Raw genomic sequence first — 19,075 nt, 5'->3', positions numbered from 1 at the left:
TGTTAACATTTATGAAACTTGACACTTCTACTCTGTGTAACGAATTTGTTGAAAATAAACCAACCTTTTAATACCCCAAACCTTCATCATTCAAACAATGTTTTCGGATTTTCATTATGTGACTAACTGGCAAAACATTATCACATTTTACAACAATTCTGCAGTGAAAAAGCAGAATTTTTTATTGCCTTGCAAGTGAAAAACCAGAAATTAAAGGAAGGGGCAGCACACACCTTGATTGTAAGGAAATAAGGAAAGGCAACACGCTACTACTCAGACTACAAACATCTGACAACTGAATTGAAACTAAAGCTTTGGTACAATAGGCACCATAAACAGACATTGGTAAACTGTGTGTAAAAAAAGCTTTCTTTGTTATATCGGTGGTGTAGACTAAAATAGGGATCAGATGGAATTACAATGAGGAGACTATGTTTTCAGGATGGCAAGCGTAGTTCTGTTATGAAGAGTAGATAGTAGATTGAACCAGATGAAATTCAGCGGACATGGACAATTGGACATTACCTGTTAGTTTTTCACTTGCAAGGTGATACAATTTTATATACTGTAGGTCTAATTCTCTCCTGTAAGTAAATGTTAAATTTTTGCGAGAACTATTAAAATGTTCATAGGAATTTAAAACATATTATTACAATTGAAAATAGAAGACAACACCAAATGATATTCATACTTTTATGTTTATACGGACACAAATCAGCTAGTATGTATTGTGAAAATAAATGCCTCCATTACCAAAGTTGGGTACTCTCCTATTCTTTTTACACCAAAGTAAAGAAGTGAAAAAAAAACATTTACAGATCTTTTATACTTTGCTCTTTTCAAGGTGTGACTATTACAAAACCAAAGAGAATTTGCACAATCCCTAAATTTACAGTGAAATCAACCGATAATACTTAAGTTACATATACACTACAGTAAATTTACAAAGATACAGTAGTAAAAATAAATTATTAAATTAAAACTACCTCCTTGCAGTCACGTAAAAGGGTGTCATCGGACAGTCGACGAACTACAGTGTCGTAAAACGAACCCTCGGCAGAGAGAAAGACTAGGATCACAGAAGTGAGGGAAAGGCTTCATCGGGAGTCCTTGGCTGTCAGCTTCTCTATGAGCTCTTGTAGAGGTGCTAACTCTCTTCTGTCAATCAGACTGAACTCCTGTCAACAAACCATTATACCATAAGACTAGGATCACAGAAGTGAGGGAAAGGCTTCATCGGGAGTCCTTGGCTGTCAGCTTCTCTATGAGCTCTTGTAGAGGTGCTAACTCTCTTCTGTCAATCAGACTGAACTCCTGTCAACAAACCATTATACTATAAGACTAGGATCACAGAAGTGAGGGAAGGGATCTGGAGTCCTTGGCTGTCAGCTTCTCTATGAGCTCTTGTAGAGGTGCTAACTCTCTTCTGTCAAATCAGACTGAGCTCCTGTCAACAAACCATTATACTATAAGACTAGGATCACAGAAGTGAGGGAAAGGCTTCATCGGGAGTCCTTGGCTGTCAGCTTCTCTATGAGCTCTTGTAGAGGTGCTAACTCTCTTCTGTCAATCAGACTGAGCTCCTGTCAACAAACCATTATACCATAAGACTAGGATCACAGAAGTGAGGGAAGGGTTTCATCGGGAGTCCTTGGCGTTCAGCTTCTCTATGAGCTCTTGTAGAGATGCTAACTCTCTTCTGTCAATCAGACTGAACTCCTGTCAACAAACCATTATACCATAAGACTAGGATCACAGAAGTGAGGGAAAGGCTTCATCGGGAGTCCTTGGCTGTCAGCTTCTCTATGAGCTCTTGTAGAGATGCTAACTCTCTTCTGTCAATCAGACTGAGCTCCTGTCAACAAACCATTATACCATAAGACTAGGATCACAGAAGTGAGGGAAGGGATCTGGAGTCCTTGGCTGTCAGCTTCTCTATGAGCTCTTGTAGAGGTGCTAACTCTCTTCTGTCAAATCAGACTGAGCTCCTGTCAACAAACCATTATACCATAAGACTAGGATCACAGAAGTGAGGGAAGGGATCTGGAGTCCTTGGCTGTCAGCTTCTCTATGAGCTCTTGTAGAGGTGCTAACTCTCTTCTGTCAAATCAGACTGAGCTCCTGTCAACAAACCATTATACCATAAGACTAGGATCACAGAAGTGAGGGAAGGGATCTGGAGTCCTTGGCTGTCAGCTTCTCTATGAGCTCTTGTAGAGGTGCTAACTCTCTTCTGTCAATCAGACTGAACTCCTGTCAACAAACCATTATACTATAAGACTAGGATCACAGAAGTGAGGGAAAGGCTTCATCGGGAGTCCTTGGCTGTCAGCTTCTCTATGAGCTCTTGTAGAGGTGCTAACTCTCTTCTGTCAATCAGACTGAACTCCTGTCAACAAACCATTATACCATAAGACTAGGATCACAGAAATGAGGGAAGGGATCTGGAGTCCTTTGTGGTCAGCTTCCTAAACCGACTTAGCTATTATTTAACTGACTTAGCTTCCTATCAAGGGCTTTATCATGAAACCTCAGCAGTCTATTTCATGAGCTTTTGTAGTTTTAATTTAGTCCATGGAAAATAGTTAATGATGATTGGCCCACAAAACCTTATTTCAGACTGCACCTCACAACTAGTAGGGGTTTCAATTGCAGCACACATTTGCTACTTGGATATTGCAACAACAAGCAGTGCAATATCCTTTTGCTTAGAAGGTTGGACAGTTACTGAGGAGTTGAACACATCTGTACTTAAAAGTGTGCAATCAGTGCATGGAAGCGTCAGAAAGAAACGTTCCCTACTTATTAGGCTAACATAGCACAAAACTTACAAGGGGACAGAATTGCCCTTGTAACAAAATAAATCTGCCTTTTCAAGCTTTGAACCTAAGGCATGTTTTAATAAAGGTGTTCTTACCTGGACAAAGAAGATGAAGTGTTTAAAGCTGGTGTTGAGATGTGCTTCTTCCCCGAGTTGCACCACTTCAGAAAAGTGTTGGTGGTAAATGTGCGCATATACTCGGAACAACCTCTTTAAGATTGTTTTGGCTATCGAAAGGAAGTTTTTTGGAAAAGGAACACCTAAAAACATGGAAATATAAGTAATTGCAGTTACCAGTAATCCTGTGGTGTAGTAACCATCCACAAAAAATACAACAGTAAGCAGTCTATTTATTTTTTGAATTTATAGACTACACACTACACTTTTAGTAGGACCTATATGTGTAATTGACACCCAAAATACATGTTTGCTTTCCTATTTTTTTTCTAATGGTGAGTTAATGTTATCTTAAGGAATGTAGCAAGCATTTTCAATCTTGATTAGTAAAATTGTGTGGTTTTCCTTTTGCCATTTTCCAGCTTTTAGGCTGGGTTTGTATAACCTTGAAATTTTTATAGACTTTCTCGCCTGAGGATGGGATCAGATTCCAGATCCTGCAACGCTGTGAAAACTTAACATACAGCGTTACGTCTTCGGATGATGACTGCGTCGTTGATTAAGCTAACTTAACTAAACCTTAGATGAATAGTAGCTTGTCCAAAAGATGGATAGCTTTTACTTTTACTGATCCAAGACATAGGCCTCTAGTTAAGCTTATTTAACGACCTGGTCAACACCCAGAGACCTGATTTGACAATCTACTATGGATCGTGGTAAGCCCATATCTAGATAGGCTAAATAGATTGATTCAAATTTAAACACTTTTAACAACTGAAGATGAAAATTTGCTGCTACTGCTTGCTTTGTACTGCAAAAAGATACACAGGTACTTATTCTCAATAATGTTAGTCATAACTGGCCAAACTAAGCAGTGCTCTGAAGACATTGAGTACCTTTTTACAGTCCTAGGATGCTAGGCTCTAGCCCGGGATCATCTTTCACATTACTTCAGGCTACGACTAAGGGTTGCAGCATTATCACTTAGAAAAATTCCATTGGTGATTTGGCAGGATTTGAAGCCGGGACCTCAAGTCCCTCGCTTTACCACTAGACCAGCTTGCTCCTCAGAATAGTACCATTAGGTATACTTTAAAGAGCAAGATAACTGCAGACAGTCTTGAAACAGCAATGTTTACGACTTATGAGCCCAAAACACAACCACTGAGCTACCAAGCAAAGACTCAATACTAAAAGAGTTCAACTTGTAATACCTGCTACTTGTATGGATTGAAAACCTGATACAGAGCATATTTATACAAAGTGATGTGACGACTGAAAGTCAAGGGCGGTACTCATTGAGTATCGAGTCAAACGAGGTAATGAGTCTACTTAATAATTCTGTAGGATTCCAGTACTGGACTCGGTAGATTGTTTGTGAATCTGTCGCTAGGCAATTCAAAATACGTTCATTGATGTTGAGAGATCATGACTGGTAATGTTGCGATAGCGGGAAATCATCAAACGGATTTTGCCACGATTGCTGAAAATCATCACCGATGTGTCCGCAATCACAAGAGATAATCTCAAATTGTACCGTGTTCAAATTTTATGACCACTAATGTGGCTGCAATCACAAAAAATAGTCACGGGATTTGCAGAAGCGGTTGTAATATAATCGCAAGTTCAAATAAGTAAGTTTTGCTTTTTCAGGTTTGGTTTTGTCCTGGAAATTTTGAACCTGGAAAACCTGGAATTGTCCTTGAGTTTTATTTTGATGGGACGCTGAACACCCTACTTATGACTTGTGAGGGACTGTCATCCTGTTCCACTCGTGGTTCCGGTTCTTTTGTTGTTTTTTGCATAATTTTTGAAAATCATGGCTGCACAACACTACACGTTATTTCACAGCCCCGAAGTACGGTAGTGAAAGCACGAGGTGAAGGAGGGGAAGTGATAGCCTGTCTGCTTGTGGACTCCTGTGGCTGTGTGCATTACAAAAAAATCCTACCGCCTGCAGGAGTCCGTTCTCATGAGTCCGTCTGTCTCTGTGTGTGCCGGCCTTTAGTCAGTTGCATTACCGACTAAGCCACTAACTCACCAAGCCACTTACCAGCTCACCTAATAAACTTGATCATTTTATCTTACAAATCATTTGACACTCACCAATCTTGGAGGGGAACAGAGTTTCATCGTCTAGTTGATCCTGAACCCATGTCATCAAGTAGTCAATGTACTTGGGGGCCGAGCACTTGATTGGTTTTTTTACCGTGTGTCCGTCTGCCCAGTGGTACTCGTACTTAGGCCCTGCAGACATGATGGGGCAACTCTCCTCTGTGCAGAATTCTGTGATTGTGCCATACAGCATGTTGATCTGGTTGAAGAAATCCACTGCTGCAAAGTTAAAAATCACGGTTAGTAAATGAGTAGGCCTAGGCTACATTTCAGTAGGCTTTAGGATAAACTCAACCTCATGTTTCATAGTCATTGTTTTTAATGATGTACGAACGGTATTGATTTTTACTGGAATCTTTTTTAATATGCTGTAAAGATAATTTTTGCAAGGTTATGAGTTGTAATGATCTCCCTCATTAATAGCCTATCTAATTTTAACATTTTCAGAATTGGGTGTGTTATAAATGTATCTTACGATTAAAAGTCTATCTATAAGCCAAAATGTCGATACATCCTTTTAAGTTAAAATTAAATTTTGGAGCAAATGATTTAAAACGCCATTAGGCTTGCATTATGAATATAATAGCTTATATTATTGCTCCTGCGAGCTAACATTTTGCAACAGAAATATGTTGAGCTGCAACACAAAACTATTCTGCAATGTTGATGTCATCGGTTTTTTAATTTTCTTAAACCGATTCCAGGACAAATCTCAATGATGTAGCCTATTATTTTTTTTGTTGAGCCTAGCTAGCTTAAATGAGGGGGGGGGGGGGGCTCATACAAGGGGGCACTCCATACATCCCCTGGAGATTTTATATGACAAACACAAAAAAAAGGCAAACAAACTGAATCAATAAAAAAGCACTTTTTCAAAATAACACAAATTATAATATTGCTGCAGACAAGCCATTAGGCCTAATGGATTTTGTAGCTAAATTGTGTAAGTTTGTAACTTGTATTTTTTGAAAATAAATAAATAACTTAGTTGACAAATATTTGTCCAAAAGTAAATTTAAAATGTTGTTAAAATTGCGTTTTGGGGGTGTGGACGGGCAGGTAGCGCGGGGTCATTGTGTGCCAATCGGTACGCACAAACACACTACTACTACTAACTCTACTACTAGTAAAAACGCGACTCCGTACCTACGCACGCGCAGCGGCAAAATTCATTGCCTTTAGACATCAAGCTGCACAATTCTTCATCGATCTTATGTCACTGGCATATTAGCGGTTCCTATTTAGATTATTTAACATGTGTTTAACGAACTTACTATTCACTGCTACCCATTCATTCAGATCCTCCCCTTCAGGTAACATAACAGCCAATCGAAGATTCCCCGAGCCTAGAGTAGCTGCTGCATGTTTCATCAAATCATACTGATGTGTTCCCTCTGGAATATTTTTCTTAGGTTTGAAAGTCTTTGAAGACCGACTTCCACTATAAAAAAAGTAACAAGAAAATTATTAAAGACAGGAAATTAATTAAGTTTTTACTGTCAAGTAAAGAATAGCTGTGTGTTTTAACGTGTATACACTGCATAACAACGTACAATGCATTACTTATAGAGAAGTTAATGTTTCACAACAAATGTCAATGAGAACAAAACAAGTAAAAATGTACTGTAAGTTAGGCCTACATTTGCTCGAAATATGTGCACTGATAATGAACTGAAAAACAAATTCAAATTACATCTAGGCCTAAGTTAAATGTTGCAGACAGTCACTTCAGAAATAAATAGGACTTGCACACTTGGGGGAATTACACAAATTTAAATTGGCCTACAAATCTGAAGTTCAAATTATCCTTAGAGTGCAGGTCGGCTAACAGTAAGTTTTCATGAAAGATTTTTGTTCAGAAAAACCTGAAGTTGATTCCATTATATTACGCACTTGGGTAGACTTCCATATCTGTTAGCACACACAACTGAATGAAAATATTGATTACGGTACCTATTTGATTGTTTAATTTCGATATTTTCATTCGGTTGTTTGTGCCAACAGATAAGGAAGTCTACCCATGCCCTTTAAAGTGGTTTCAATTTAATTTTAATAAACATCACATAGGTAGACGATTTAAAAATATTTATCAGATAGCTAGACTGCAAAGAATCTTTTTATTGCTTTTAAACAGATTCAACAAAAATGCTGATTTCTTCAATTTCAGGCTCCTTGTAATTTTCCCTATCACTTATCATGATAAACCTACATGAAAACAGGCTGCACTTTAGTTTACGTTCTACATTTACTCACATGCTGCAGTTTTGTTAAGGTTAGGTTTAGTTTGGAACAGTTTCATTTTATAATCAGCTGGTAGTTAATGTAAAATGTGTAATAGTAAATTTAGGACGTAAACTAAAATGCAACCTAAAAAACACTTCATATACCTATATAAGAATAACTTAGTGTTCCTACTTTAAATAGCCAACTTGATCGAGTAGCCTATAGAGTGCTTGGTTGAGTTCGGAGAGTTAAAAAAAATAATACCGTAAAATAAGTTAAGGTTAAGTTAATTACGGGAGTTGAATATCAAAGACCTGCTGATTATTTCACTGAACTGTCGGGGGCTGTGAAAATGTGACATAGTGCGGGTATTTCCGCACTATGTCGGGGGCTGGCCCTGCGGAGCACTGCAAGCCACTTTTTGTCAGACTAAACATTTGCACAATCATTAACTTATACATCTACAATGTACTTATATACACTAAAGCTAATCTCAATGAGTTTTCCACCAGGACGAAGTACCATTTCCACCATACACGAAATAAGGAACAACTGGATATACCACATCACAGGCTGGCCATCACAGGTAATTCTTTCAAACTCAATTGTGTGAAATTTTATAATAAGCCGACTGAGCCTCTTCAGGCAGACAGCCTTTCTCTTCCTCTTTTTAAGACAAAAATTCATAACTGGCTTGTAGCTAACCCATTTTACTCAGTTAAGGACTTCATAAATTATAAAATTAAAGCCAAATCATTCATCCTGTAAATCAAGAACTCTCAATCATTATTCTCAATCTTTGTTACCTATAGATATGAACATGTTTAGTAATATTTTATTTAATGTAATTTGACAATGCCTATTCCTATGTACAACTTGGTCAATGGCAATAAACTTTCTTATTCTTATTCTTATTCTTATAACTGATAGGTAACTTTTATAAGTCAAACTGCACAGTACCTATCTGAAATGGATACAAAATTGCTTTCTTGAATTTAAGTCAGACATTAATAGATTGGCTGATTGTGACTGTTAAAGGTCACAACTATAAACTATAAACTTTAAAATTATAAAATAAAGTTAGTCTGACCAATTTAGTAACTGTTTTAGGCTACTATAGCTCTAATGAAAAATTTTAATCTCCTGATGAATATAAATCTTTTTTAATGATTTCATAGTAGCCTATTAGATTAACCGATTCGAATGTCTGTTCTCTTGTTTGAACACTTTGTTACAACGGAATGAATCATCCACTCATTGAAACTATCAAATATGATGAGACATAAGTGAGAGATCAGTTCTCATACAATGACAATTTCCAAGCATCGTCTGTCTAAGCTTGATTCTTGGTATTTACAATACAAGAGTTTCCCAAAATGAGCAGAAAAGTGTTTAGAAAGATAAAGTTCCTTGCTATGGTCGTTATATTGACCCGTGTTCACCGAGCCTCATTTAATCAAAACCCGCGTTAAGGTCGATTCCCACATATCAGTTACGACACGTCACAGTCCAGTCACCTCAGGCACGTCACAGTTAACAAAAAATGTTCTTTAATTTATGTTTTATTGCGCTATCTACACTTATCCGTTGCAGTCCCGTCAGTCAATTTCAGATTTCTTTCCACCCATATTTTTGGATTGTTCGGACGCCTGACGGACCTGTTTGAGGTTAGAAAATAGTGTTATTGTTAGTTAAATGGTTGTGTTTATATTTTGAGTACTGTTTGTAACAATCAACAAGATGGACAGTGAAAATTTGATAGATTAAGTTATAGGTTTATAATTTAAAATTTTTGACTGTAAATTACTGTAAATATTAGAGACAGATGACTAACTGAACCAACTGACAGACAGTTGACTGAAAAAATTGTGGATGCAATTGAGACTGAACTGTAACTGGACTGTAACGGAATTGTGACTGAACTGATATGTGTGAATCTTAATTTGCAACCTTAGGCCTAAAGGTTGATTCACACACATCAGTTCAGTCACAGTTCTGTTACAGTCCAGTTACAGTTCAGTCTCAGTTGCATCTGCAATTTCTCAGTCAATTGTCCGTCAGTTGGTCTCAATCAGTCTTCCGTCTCTAATATTTAAAGTAGGTAATTTAATGTACAGTGAAAAATGTTAAATTATAAACCTATATTCTATCAAATTATCACTGGCACTCTTGTTGATTGTTACAAACAGTGCTCAAAATATAAACACAACCATTTAAATAACAATTAACACTATTTTCTAACCTCAAACAGTTCCGTCAAGCGTCCGAATAATCAAAAACTATCGGTGGAAAGAGATCTGGAATTGACTGTCGGATGCCGGCAGAGAGACTGACGGGACTGCAACGGATGAGTGTAGATAGGGCAATAGAAAATCTATTAAAGAATATTTTTGTTAACTGTGACGTGCCGGAAGAAGTGGCTGGGCTGTGACGTTCCGTAACTGATGTGCGTGAATCGTCCTTAAAACCTCACACAAAATAAACAACTTGGAATACCATAAAATGTAAAAATCACATTCAAGATCCAATCTAAAGAGGAGAAAGGAATAGGCCTAGTAGGCTACTAGTGCTACTAAGGTCCTATCATTAATAACTAGGCTACTGGTTTTAAAAGACAACTTCAGTTAGTAATTTTCTCGAATTAGGGTTTCAATACAAGAAATGTAAAATAAGTATGAATCAATCAATTGAGATAAAAATGTAAGGGAGAAAACTTACAACAAGAAACTCATCGCAGTATGATTGAGTGAGTAAACAAAGGTTCCAATGTCAAGTAGTTCTAAATAAACGTTTATAGAATTATTTTAAAACATTTTAAAGAGGAAAAGAAATAAGAAAAATAATAGTATCCTGTAGAACACGAAATTATAAAAGCCACAAAATAAACAACACAATCTAATGTTGCAAACCGAGAACGTAAGTTAAGTTGTAACACAAGTAAGTAAGTAAGTTAGTAAGTTTCTTGGTTTCTTCACCACCATGGATTAGTCAGCTGGAGCCTGGAGCTGGCTAAACTGACAAAGACCAAAAACAGCTGACTTAGTCTGAAAAAATGATAATGATGATCCATTAATATTACGGAAAGTCAAATTAAAATGATATAGCATTGATTATATGTATTCCAAGATCCTCTTTTGGGAGATATACATTTAATGGATGTGGTTGAAACAGTTGTTTTGTTTGGAACCGGCTAGTGGTAATTTGTGTATTTTTACTTTCTCCCCCTATGAAAGTATATGATATGATTTGTACTATGGTATAGGGGGAGAAAGTAAAAATACAGAAAATACACTCACCCAATAGAGAACTGAACAATAATTGCAATTTTTTAATATACAATGGTGTTTGTTGCTCGATAATTTTCATTTTTTTTTAACGAATTTTGTAATGTGGTATTTATTTATTTTATACTAAGCTATTAATATTTTAATAAAAACACTTTATTTGCCTATCTGTAGCAGTAAACCTAGGTACTGGCTAAACTTAAAATGTTATTTAAATATAATTAATTGCAAATCATTTCAATCAAATGGAAACTCGCTTAGTCTGCAGGTTTGCTGTGGACGGGGTATTGTTTTTCACATTCACTCACCACACTACACTAACTTGCACTCGTTCATTCCCAATCCCACTAAACGTTTGTTTGTTTTTGTTTTCAGTTTTACTCCCCACTCCCCTAATGGATACTGGATAGTGATGTGCTGCTGTCTATATATTTGTGGGTGTTAATTAGCTGAAGATAATGAAAAGAGAAAAACAAATAAAATCAGTTAAGAATTTGAGTAACCCAAGACAACATGGCCAAAAGAGTTGGAGATATTCATCTCATATCCATCGAATTTTGCTTTTAAGTTTTGGTTGGTATTTTATAGGTTATGATAGGAATAGGATTTGTTGTATCGATTGATTTGATTTTATAAAATTACATTATTATCGATTGATAATTTCGTATAATAATGATAATATCGATTTTATATTCAGGCCTAAACGGAGCAAAAATCTGTATAGGCCTAAATCTAAATATAAGTAAACTTAGTCACATAAGTCAGATTGGGTACAGTATCTTTACTGGGCTATGCTAATATCAATTGAAACTATCGAATTGAAAATATCAATTAAAAATATATATTTTTAACTTTATCAATTATAAAAAAAAACAGTTCTAAAAATAAACTGTCATAACCTATCTAGGCCTAACTAACCAAACTTACTGATAGGCCTAATGAAAAAATCAAATAAAGGTTTACTAATTGGATTGATAGTTCCAATCGATATTAGCACAGCCCAGTTAAAAAACTGTACCCGTAAATACAAGTGTAACTTGATTTCACTGAAGTTTTAGTTTTTACTAGGCCTATTTATTTTGAAAAAAACCACAGTAATGCTCGGGAAACACACAATACAATACTGTATAAACAAACACAAGGCACGCTGTTTTACATAAGCCTAAGCCATAACCTAACATCCAAAAGCATAATAATAAGGTATTCCCGCTAGATTGACAAATCAAATGTTTAAAAAAATTGGTTCCACGCAGTCTGAGAGCGGCAGACAGCGTGACGCCCAATGCCACAGCCATCCGTATAACCTCAACACTCATGACTTTAGAATGCTATATGAAACTAATCCGCTCTTTTTTCGTTTACCAACGCATATTTTTCAAGTACTACAGCTCTTAAGCTTTAATTTGAGTTGTGGTAAGAACGTTTACTGGTAAATATGCGTTTGCTACAATGAATTTACAAAATGCCGATTAGATTGGCGGCGGGCATTTCTCGCGCAGACACCAGGCGCCGATGTCATCGGCAGCTGGCATTTCTCGCGACGGAAGGTGATGGCACTTCTCGGGCTGTAATTAAAAGCCGATCTACAAAGGGTTAAATAGGTTTAATTGAAAATCAATTCAGACAAATGGAAATTCGCTTAGTCGGCAGGTTTGCTGCGGCGGGGGTATTGATCATAGAATGGGACTGTCGATTAATTTCCTTTTAACAAAGTTTTCAAAGTTAAATCAGAACTCATAAGAGACAATTTAAAGCAGCAAAGTATTTTTCATGGTTTCATGTCCTAGGCCTAGGTCTGTAACTTAACTGTAGGCTAATTAAAACTTACATATACTTAAATTGGGCTAGGCCTACATATTTCTAGATTAAATGAACTGTTCATATTAAGTTACATTCACTATTTCAGCGCAGACATGTTAGCATTTTCAGTTTTCCTGCTGACAATTGTGTTCTTTGGGCCTTACGAAGTATGAACACTCCAAACTGATAACTGTAGCTCCAAGTTAACTTAATTATCTGGGCCTAAGGAAACCAGATACAACAGGTATACCTTATTACCAAAGCTGCGTTGTTGACCAGCATAGCTGGATGAACTGTGCCAATTTTTAAATATAAATAACTTATCAATTATTAACATCAACAAAATAACTTGTATCTTTCAAGGAAATAAATTTGAATTTGAAGAAGCCCATCTCGCACAACCCTGGCAAAATTTTTTTTCGGAAGACTGCTGATCTCTGGGGGAGCTTGTTGAACAACTTCCAAGAAAAAGCAGGAAAACTGCGCTGTGTTCCCGTGAGGCGGAATCTACGAATGTCAATTTTGCTTCTGCTACGTGTATTAAAGCAATGAACATCTCCTCTCGTCCTAGCTCAATGTTCGACCTGACGTGTACAAGGGAGGAAAATAGACTTATACTGCCCAATAACAGTATGCACCTTTAGCCTTCTAAAGTTTGGCTTACAGTGTTCCAAAGGAGCGATAGATGTTATGGCTCTCACTCAAGGCAGATTTTTGTAGTCTGAGCACTTCATCACACCCTGAAGCATGGCCCCAGAGAAGTAGGCCTATGCCGTAAGTAATTTGACTATGGAACAGTCCATGGTAGATGTTTATAAGGAAGGCTTCACTTAATCTACTCTTTAGCCTACGCAGCAGAAAGACAACTCTAGATAATTTTTTGCACGTTTCATCAATTTGAGGTTGCCAACTTAATTTCCTGTCCATGGTGAAGCCCAGAAGTTTAACTTCTTGGGATTGGTAGTGTTTTGATACGGCCAAATCTTGACTTAAACTGCAGACAATCTGTTGTGTTTTATCGCCATTGACTTGAAATTTGTTGTTTCTAAACCATATCTCTGCTAAAGCAAGGTCAGCAGCTGCCGCCTCTCTGATTCCGTCCAAGCTCGCTCCTCCCCTAATCAGTGTGGTGTCGTCTGCGTAAAGGAGAGCTTCCTCCCTACCACTGAAGTCGTTTATCATTAGGAGAAAGAGCAGAGGGCCCAGAATTGATCCTTGGGGGACTCCATGTTCGACCAGAAGTTCACCAGAGGAAGCACCCCTAACCACAACAACCTGCTTCCTATCTCTCAATTACGACTTGAAGGTTTCCAGTACGACACCAGTTTCTCCATAACATTCAAGCTTTCTTAAAAGGACATCATGTGAGGCAATTTCTAAAGCCTTACTCAGATCTAGGAGTGTCAAACTATAGTTCGGCCACATAGAAAACGACCTGCGTGCTAATGCTAAACCAATGCTAGAGGAGGTCGCTTTCTAAGCGGCCGAACTATAATTGACTTTTGGTTCTCAAAAGCCTCAGATATCCTTTCAGCAACCCGAAGCAAGGCAGTTGAAGTCGAGCGGCCCCTCCTATAACCATGCTGAGATTCCAAGAAGAGTTCATTCTGGTCCAGATGTTCGACCAGTTGATCATACATGACCCTTACAAAAACCTTAGATATCACAGGAAGAATAGCAATTGGACGATAGCTGGCGATAGAGGCCCTGTCACCTTTCTTATAGACTGGCACAACTCTTGCGGTCTTTAATTCTTCAGGGAATATCCCATGAGCCAGGCAGGTGTTAATAACCAGGGTTAAGGGGTCAACAATATCATTAATCACACCCTTCAAGACCTGGGAGCTCATTCCATAGATGTCCTCATTGGTGGAAGAACGAAGACTTGAAACAATCAAATAACAATGTGCCAACATATCAACAAGTTAATAGGATCTCATAAAAATCCTAAGCAAAACTTTGATACCTGACTCCATCTAAGTTAACTAAACCCAACCAATTTTTAGTATCAATAAACTAACTGAAGTAAAAGTCTGGCTTTTGGTTAAGTATAAGTCTGGTTACTTATCAAATCAAATCAACCCAAGTTAGGCTAACTTACTTTTATGTCCGATAACACAATTGAGTCTGATATCAAGGTTCTGCCAAATGCGGATAAGTTAGACCTAAATAGGTAGTCTATAATTGACCGATTTTTTAAAGATAAATATGGTTTCACATAATTTACACAAGCACGCTACCGTACATAGCCTACATTTTTATTTAGCTTGACTTGTCTCGGTACTAATGGAATTGCAATTTACAGCCTGTGGTTTCGCTCTCCTCCATAATTACCACGTTTCAACGATGTTTGAGAACGATCTACCGTACATAGCCTACATTTTTATTTAGCTTGACTTGTCTCGGTACTAATGGAATTGCAATTTACAGCCTGTGGTTTCGCTCTCCTCCATAATTACCACGTTTCAACGATGTTTGAGAACGATCGACATTTTTCTCATTTGTCAACTTTGGAAAGAGAAATGACATTTCACAGTGAAATGGTGAGATGAGTTTTTAAATAGGCTAAGTTCAAAATTAATTAGGCCTAGGCCCTATTTAAGTTATATTTTCAATATAAGCCTACATGATGGTAACTTAGCCTTTTACTTTTATATCTTTCTAATGGAGTTAGTGTATTTATAGCTGAGCCGCGTTTCTTTGACAACTAGGCCTTTAGTTACCAACAAATTAAGTTTATAAAAAGATTTCAAATTCTATCTCTTTTTTGTACAGGAACTTGACTTGTATATCAATTTTTAGATAGGAACACTCTGAGCCAATGATTTTAGCTAGCGCCAGAGACTAACCAACACAAGTAGACTTCCCATCCCATTGTAAATTTTGAAGCTCGTTTTCGTGTCTAGTTCATGTCCGGTGACACTGGTGGTTAGGTGTCGACAAAATTATGTTTCTATTATTTTAGAGTTAATTTAATGATTTGTGCTTTACTGTTTTGTTATACAACTAGAAGATGAGTTAGTGTTTATGATTAAATATCGTTTTATTTGGTTAAACAGGGTTTTAAATGACTAAATAAGAATAATCAAATTGTAAACAAAAAACTACCTCTACAGTGCAACCTGACTGAACTAACGATAAAATTGGCTTCAAGTGTTCCATAAGGATGGGAAATCTACTAAGGGAGTATGTTTTATCCATGCTAGCACTGTAATGAAATATCATCTTTGATAACTAAAGTGGTCGATAGCAACTTATTTTTTCAGAACTAGCCTATTTCTCCACCATTTTTCAAACACCTAACGTTTGTCTCTCTAACTCAAACCATTGTTCTCCTTTAACTTGTCCATGATGTTGATTTTAACTTTTAACTTAACCTTACGTAGAGAATCCTTATAATATTCATTAATTTGATTATATTTTAAATGTTTCTCGTGTTCAGGGAATGTATTATTCATATTACAAGAGGATTGTTGAAGCACCCACATTTCTTGATGGATTTAATCAGATTACAAATGATAACTTGACTGAATATCCCTCTGTCATCAACACATTGGAGAGGTTCAACCTGCTTCCAGAAGTAAGTAACGGTTTTTTATAACCATCCTTAAGTTTTTTTATATCTTATGAGATAAACTATAGGTCTTCCTTGATTTCATGATATTGAAGATATTACAACTAAAGCCTAACATAAGACCCCTCTCCTTTTCATTCCCCACCATTCTCCTCATTCCTTCCCACCATTTATTGATGATATTGAAATATAAAACTACAAAAAGTTGTATAATAACAACAGAATTATTATTCTTTTGGCAAATTATCTTGGAAATAGTGTTTAAGTTAAGACTGATTTATTTTTTAAGTTAAAGAAATACCCAAATTCATCTTTCCTTTGCATCCTGTGTCAAATTGAGCCTTGTCGTTTGGTTGTATCTCAAATACAAAACAACTTTTAAGAATACTCTTCTTTCTTGGTGAATTGGGCCTAATTGTAAAACTAAAATAAATAGCCTATAAAATTTAATTTCCCTTAAAGTGCAATAAACCAGATCTCCTAAATATCCTAGAGAAGATTTTAAATTAATCTTTAAGCAAGTATTTTATATAGGCTATGTTAGGCCTACTATTGTTGTTTCTTGATACACATAGGCTATCTGTTTTTTTATCTGTGTTAAAAAGTATTGTTCATTAGAAAATTTAACTACATAGAGATTTAAACTTTACATAGGAAGCGACCTGGTGGTAAACCAGGGGCTTTAGTCCCTAATGTCGCGGATTTTATTTATTTTATTTTATTTTTATTTTTATTTACCAACGGCAATACACCAATATACAAAGATAGTCAGTAGTTTGACAGCTTCAACATGTAATATTTGTGCTTATGACTAGATTAACAGAAACGAAATTGATAACAATAATAGACAATGAAATGCGTAAACAACAATAATAAATAATTAAATTAACAACAATACAAATGATTTGAGATAACATGCAATATATATTGATAACAGAAAAAACAAAGAGAAATTATTATTGGTCGACTCGCTCCTCTGCTGCCACTCGCCTAACAGCCACCAAACTGGAAGCGAAAAAGTCGACCGACGAACATATTTCGTTCCCGGAGCGCATCAGACGTGGTATGGGGCAGAAGCGTAGATAGCTGGTCGAAGCATGGTCTAGCTCAAACAAGCGTTAATGCCTGGTGCTTCTGGGAACGTGCAGATTGATCCTCTCGAGCAGAAAAGGGCTGCTGATCTGGTTGTTTAGCAGCTTGAAGAGGAAGGCAACATCAGCAACTCTTCTTCTACACTCCAAGCTTTGGAGACCAAGCTCACGGAAATCATCCAACAATACATGGATGGGATTCAAATCCCGTCAATCATCAATGGCTGTAATGTGATAGTGCCGGGACCCTATAGGCCTATCTTGAAGTAATGTATCATAAACATTCTTAAACTAGAGCCTAGTGTTCTAGGATGTGAAGAGAAGACAGAAATAGTAAACTTAAATAATATTTCTGTTACAGTTGGTGATTGGAGGTTTGTACCGTGGGTTTGCCCAGGTCACAGACATGCTTGGTATCGCTACGAAGCAGTGTTGGCAGGTAGAGAGAGGCAATGGTCTGCCGCCAGTCACCAGCTGTGAGGGTCTGGGAGATCCGACATACTTCTACTTGGAGGCAGCCTGGTGTTGCGCCAGCCTCACCACTGCCTTCCTCTTCCTCTACGCTGTTTATTTGAGGTTAGTTGCCAATGTAAGAGACTACGACCTTTGTTTGTTCTTGCCAATATAAGTAACAAAAATTTTATTATTGAATAAGAAGGAATGGATACAGCACTAACTTCAAACAGTGCCAGTTTTGTGATAGCCATCCCATGTCATTCTTCTGAAGAAACCCCCACATAGTGGCTAAGTTAAATTTCAAGTTATTTTTGTTGAATATTTTGTGTGCTTTCAAATGCCTGTAATTATTTTCTAAGATGAGCTAGTTGCTTAACTATTTGTTCTTCCTTTTGTATGCAAAAGCCATTTTTGATTAAAAAGAGTTCAGCTTACCTAGCTTAAAACTTCAAAATCTATACCTAGCCCAAAGGCTAATGTTAAAATGCTCCAAAACACTTATATTTTGTTGGTAGTTCATCTTATTCAAAGAGTGGAGTACTATTTCTCACCAATTTACTCTAAGAAGTAGTTTAAGTGGGGTGTTTTATGGTATAATTTTTCAGAATTTCTAGTGGTTTGCTAAAAAATTGGTACCATAAAGTAACTGAGAAGATGATTGATGGATGATATGAATATAAAATGAATGAATGAATAACATGTTATCGAGAGGTTAAGGAAAATCCAATTGGCTGATTAGGATTATTATTTACAAGGATAGGAATCAGCTAGCTTACCTGGTAGATGTCCAGATTAGCTTTGGTAACACTCATAAAACAAATAACACAACACAGAATACCCCCGCCACAGCAAACCTGCCGACTAAGCAAATTTCCATTTGTCTGAATTGATTTGCAATCAAATCTATTTAAATAACATAAGGTTTAACGAGTACCTTGGTTTGCTGCTACAAGGAAACTAATAAAGCAAGTTTTTTTGTAAAATATTAATAGCTCATAAAATAAATAAATTGACCAAGTTTGATCGAAATATATCAATAAACAAACAAACTACATCATTTTACAATATTCTCCATAAGAATAAATTTTTTTTCCCTAGGATGCTAGGCATGAGCCTGGGATTGTTTTTTACATTACTTCAGGCTAGACCTAGGGGACTGAGATCCCGCGTTCTAACCACTACGCCAGCTCGCTCTCCAACAATATTCTCCATAAGAATAACATGGGAATTTTAAATTTACAATTTTTTTGAATTTTCTCCATTACCAATAACCGTATAAAAACAAATTGATATACTAAACTATTTGTTTTTTGTGCTCTTTAAAAAGGTTAAATTGGGACATTTTGTGTTTTGAGTTTCAAAATTGAGAAAAACCATTTTTTTTACCCATAAAAGCCCCCGTTCCCATGATCCGATCATGCTGGTTCGCGAACTCATTCAAGTTTATCCCGCCTTACACCTTCAAACCAAATTTCATTAAAACCGGACAAAAGTTACTCAAGTTATCGCGTTCACGGACACACATATATATATAAATCTATATATATATACATGTATAAAAATGTTAACGAATGGTGTTTTTGGCCTCTGGGGA

General features: G+C 36.6%; 2 protein-coding genes across 2 annotated transcripts in view; one reads left to right on the top strand and one right to left on the bottom strand.

Moving 5' to 3' along the window:
- Positions 1-2,276: 2,276 nt before the first annotated feature.
- LOC128990262 (MOB kinase activator 1B) lies at positions 2,277-10,227 on the bottom strand. Its single transcript, XM_054412575.1, has 5 exons — positions 9,995-10,227; positions 6,328-6,494; positions 5,045-5,272; positions 2,918-3,081; positions 2,277-2,389 (listed from the first exon to the last, which is right to left on the bottom strand). Exons 1-5 carry the CDS (start codon positions 10,006-10,008, stop codon positions 2,309-2,311), a joined length of 654 nt encoding a protein of 217 aa, XP_054268550.1. The 5' UTR covers positions 10,009-10,227; the 3' UTR covers positions 2,277-2,308.
- Positions 10,228-10,971: 744 nt separating this feature from the next.
- LOC128991004 (probable C-mannosyltransferase DPY19L1) overlaps positions 10,972-19,075 on the top strand; it is a 42,266-nt gene continuing 34,162 nt past the window's right edge. The window contains exons 1-4 of the mRNA XM_054413705.1: positions 10,972-11,133; positions 14,791-14,903; positions 15,803-15,940; positions 17,387-17,601. Of these exons, the coding sequence (XP_054269680.1) occupies positions 11,019-11,133; positions 14,791-14,903; positions 15,803-15,940; positions 17,387-17,601 (581 nt within the window). The 5' untranslated portion in view covers positions 10,972-11,018. The remainder of the gene's footprint in view (positions 11,134-14,790; positions 14,904-15,802; positions 15,941-17,386; positions 17,602-19,075) is intronic.

Source organism: Macrosteles quadrilineatus, unplaced genomic scaffold (assembly GCF_028750875.1).
Source record: "Macrosteles quadrilineatus isolate MER2022 unplaced genomic scaffold, UCM_ALF_1.0 Scaffold_3__2_contigs__length_128488019, whole genome shotgun sequence".
Taxonomy (NCBI): Eukaryota; Metazoa; Arthropoda; class Insecta; order Hemiptera; family Cicadellidae; genus Macrosteles; species Macrosteles quadrilineatus.
The sequence above is the reverse complement of the archived record's forward strand: the minus strand, read 5'-3'. Positions and strand labels throughout refer to the sequence as shown.

What these genes read in the sequence shown, in the direction of transcription:
- LOC128990262 (XM_054412575.1), bottom strand. An exon ending in TCTGTTCCCCTCCAAGATTG is followed by an intron (nt 3,082 to 5,044) that starts GTGAGTGTCAAA and finishes CCATGTTTTTAG; the next exon opens with GTGTTCCTTTTCCAAAAAAC. An exon ending in ACTTCATCTTCTTTGTCCAG is followed by an intron (nt 2,390 to 2,917) that starts GTAAGAACACCT and finishes GTTTGTTGACAG; the next exon opens with GAGTTCAGTCTGATTGACAG.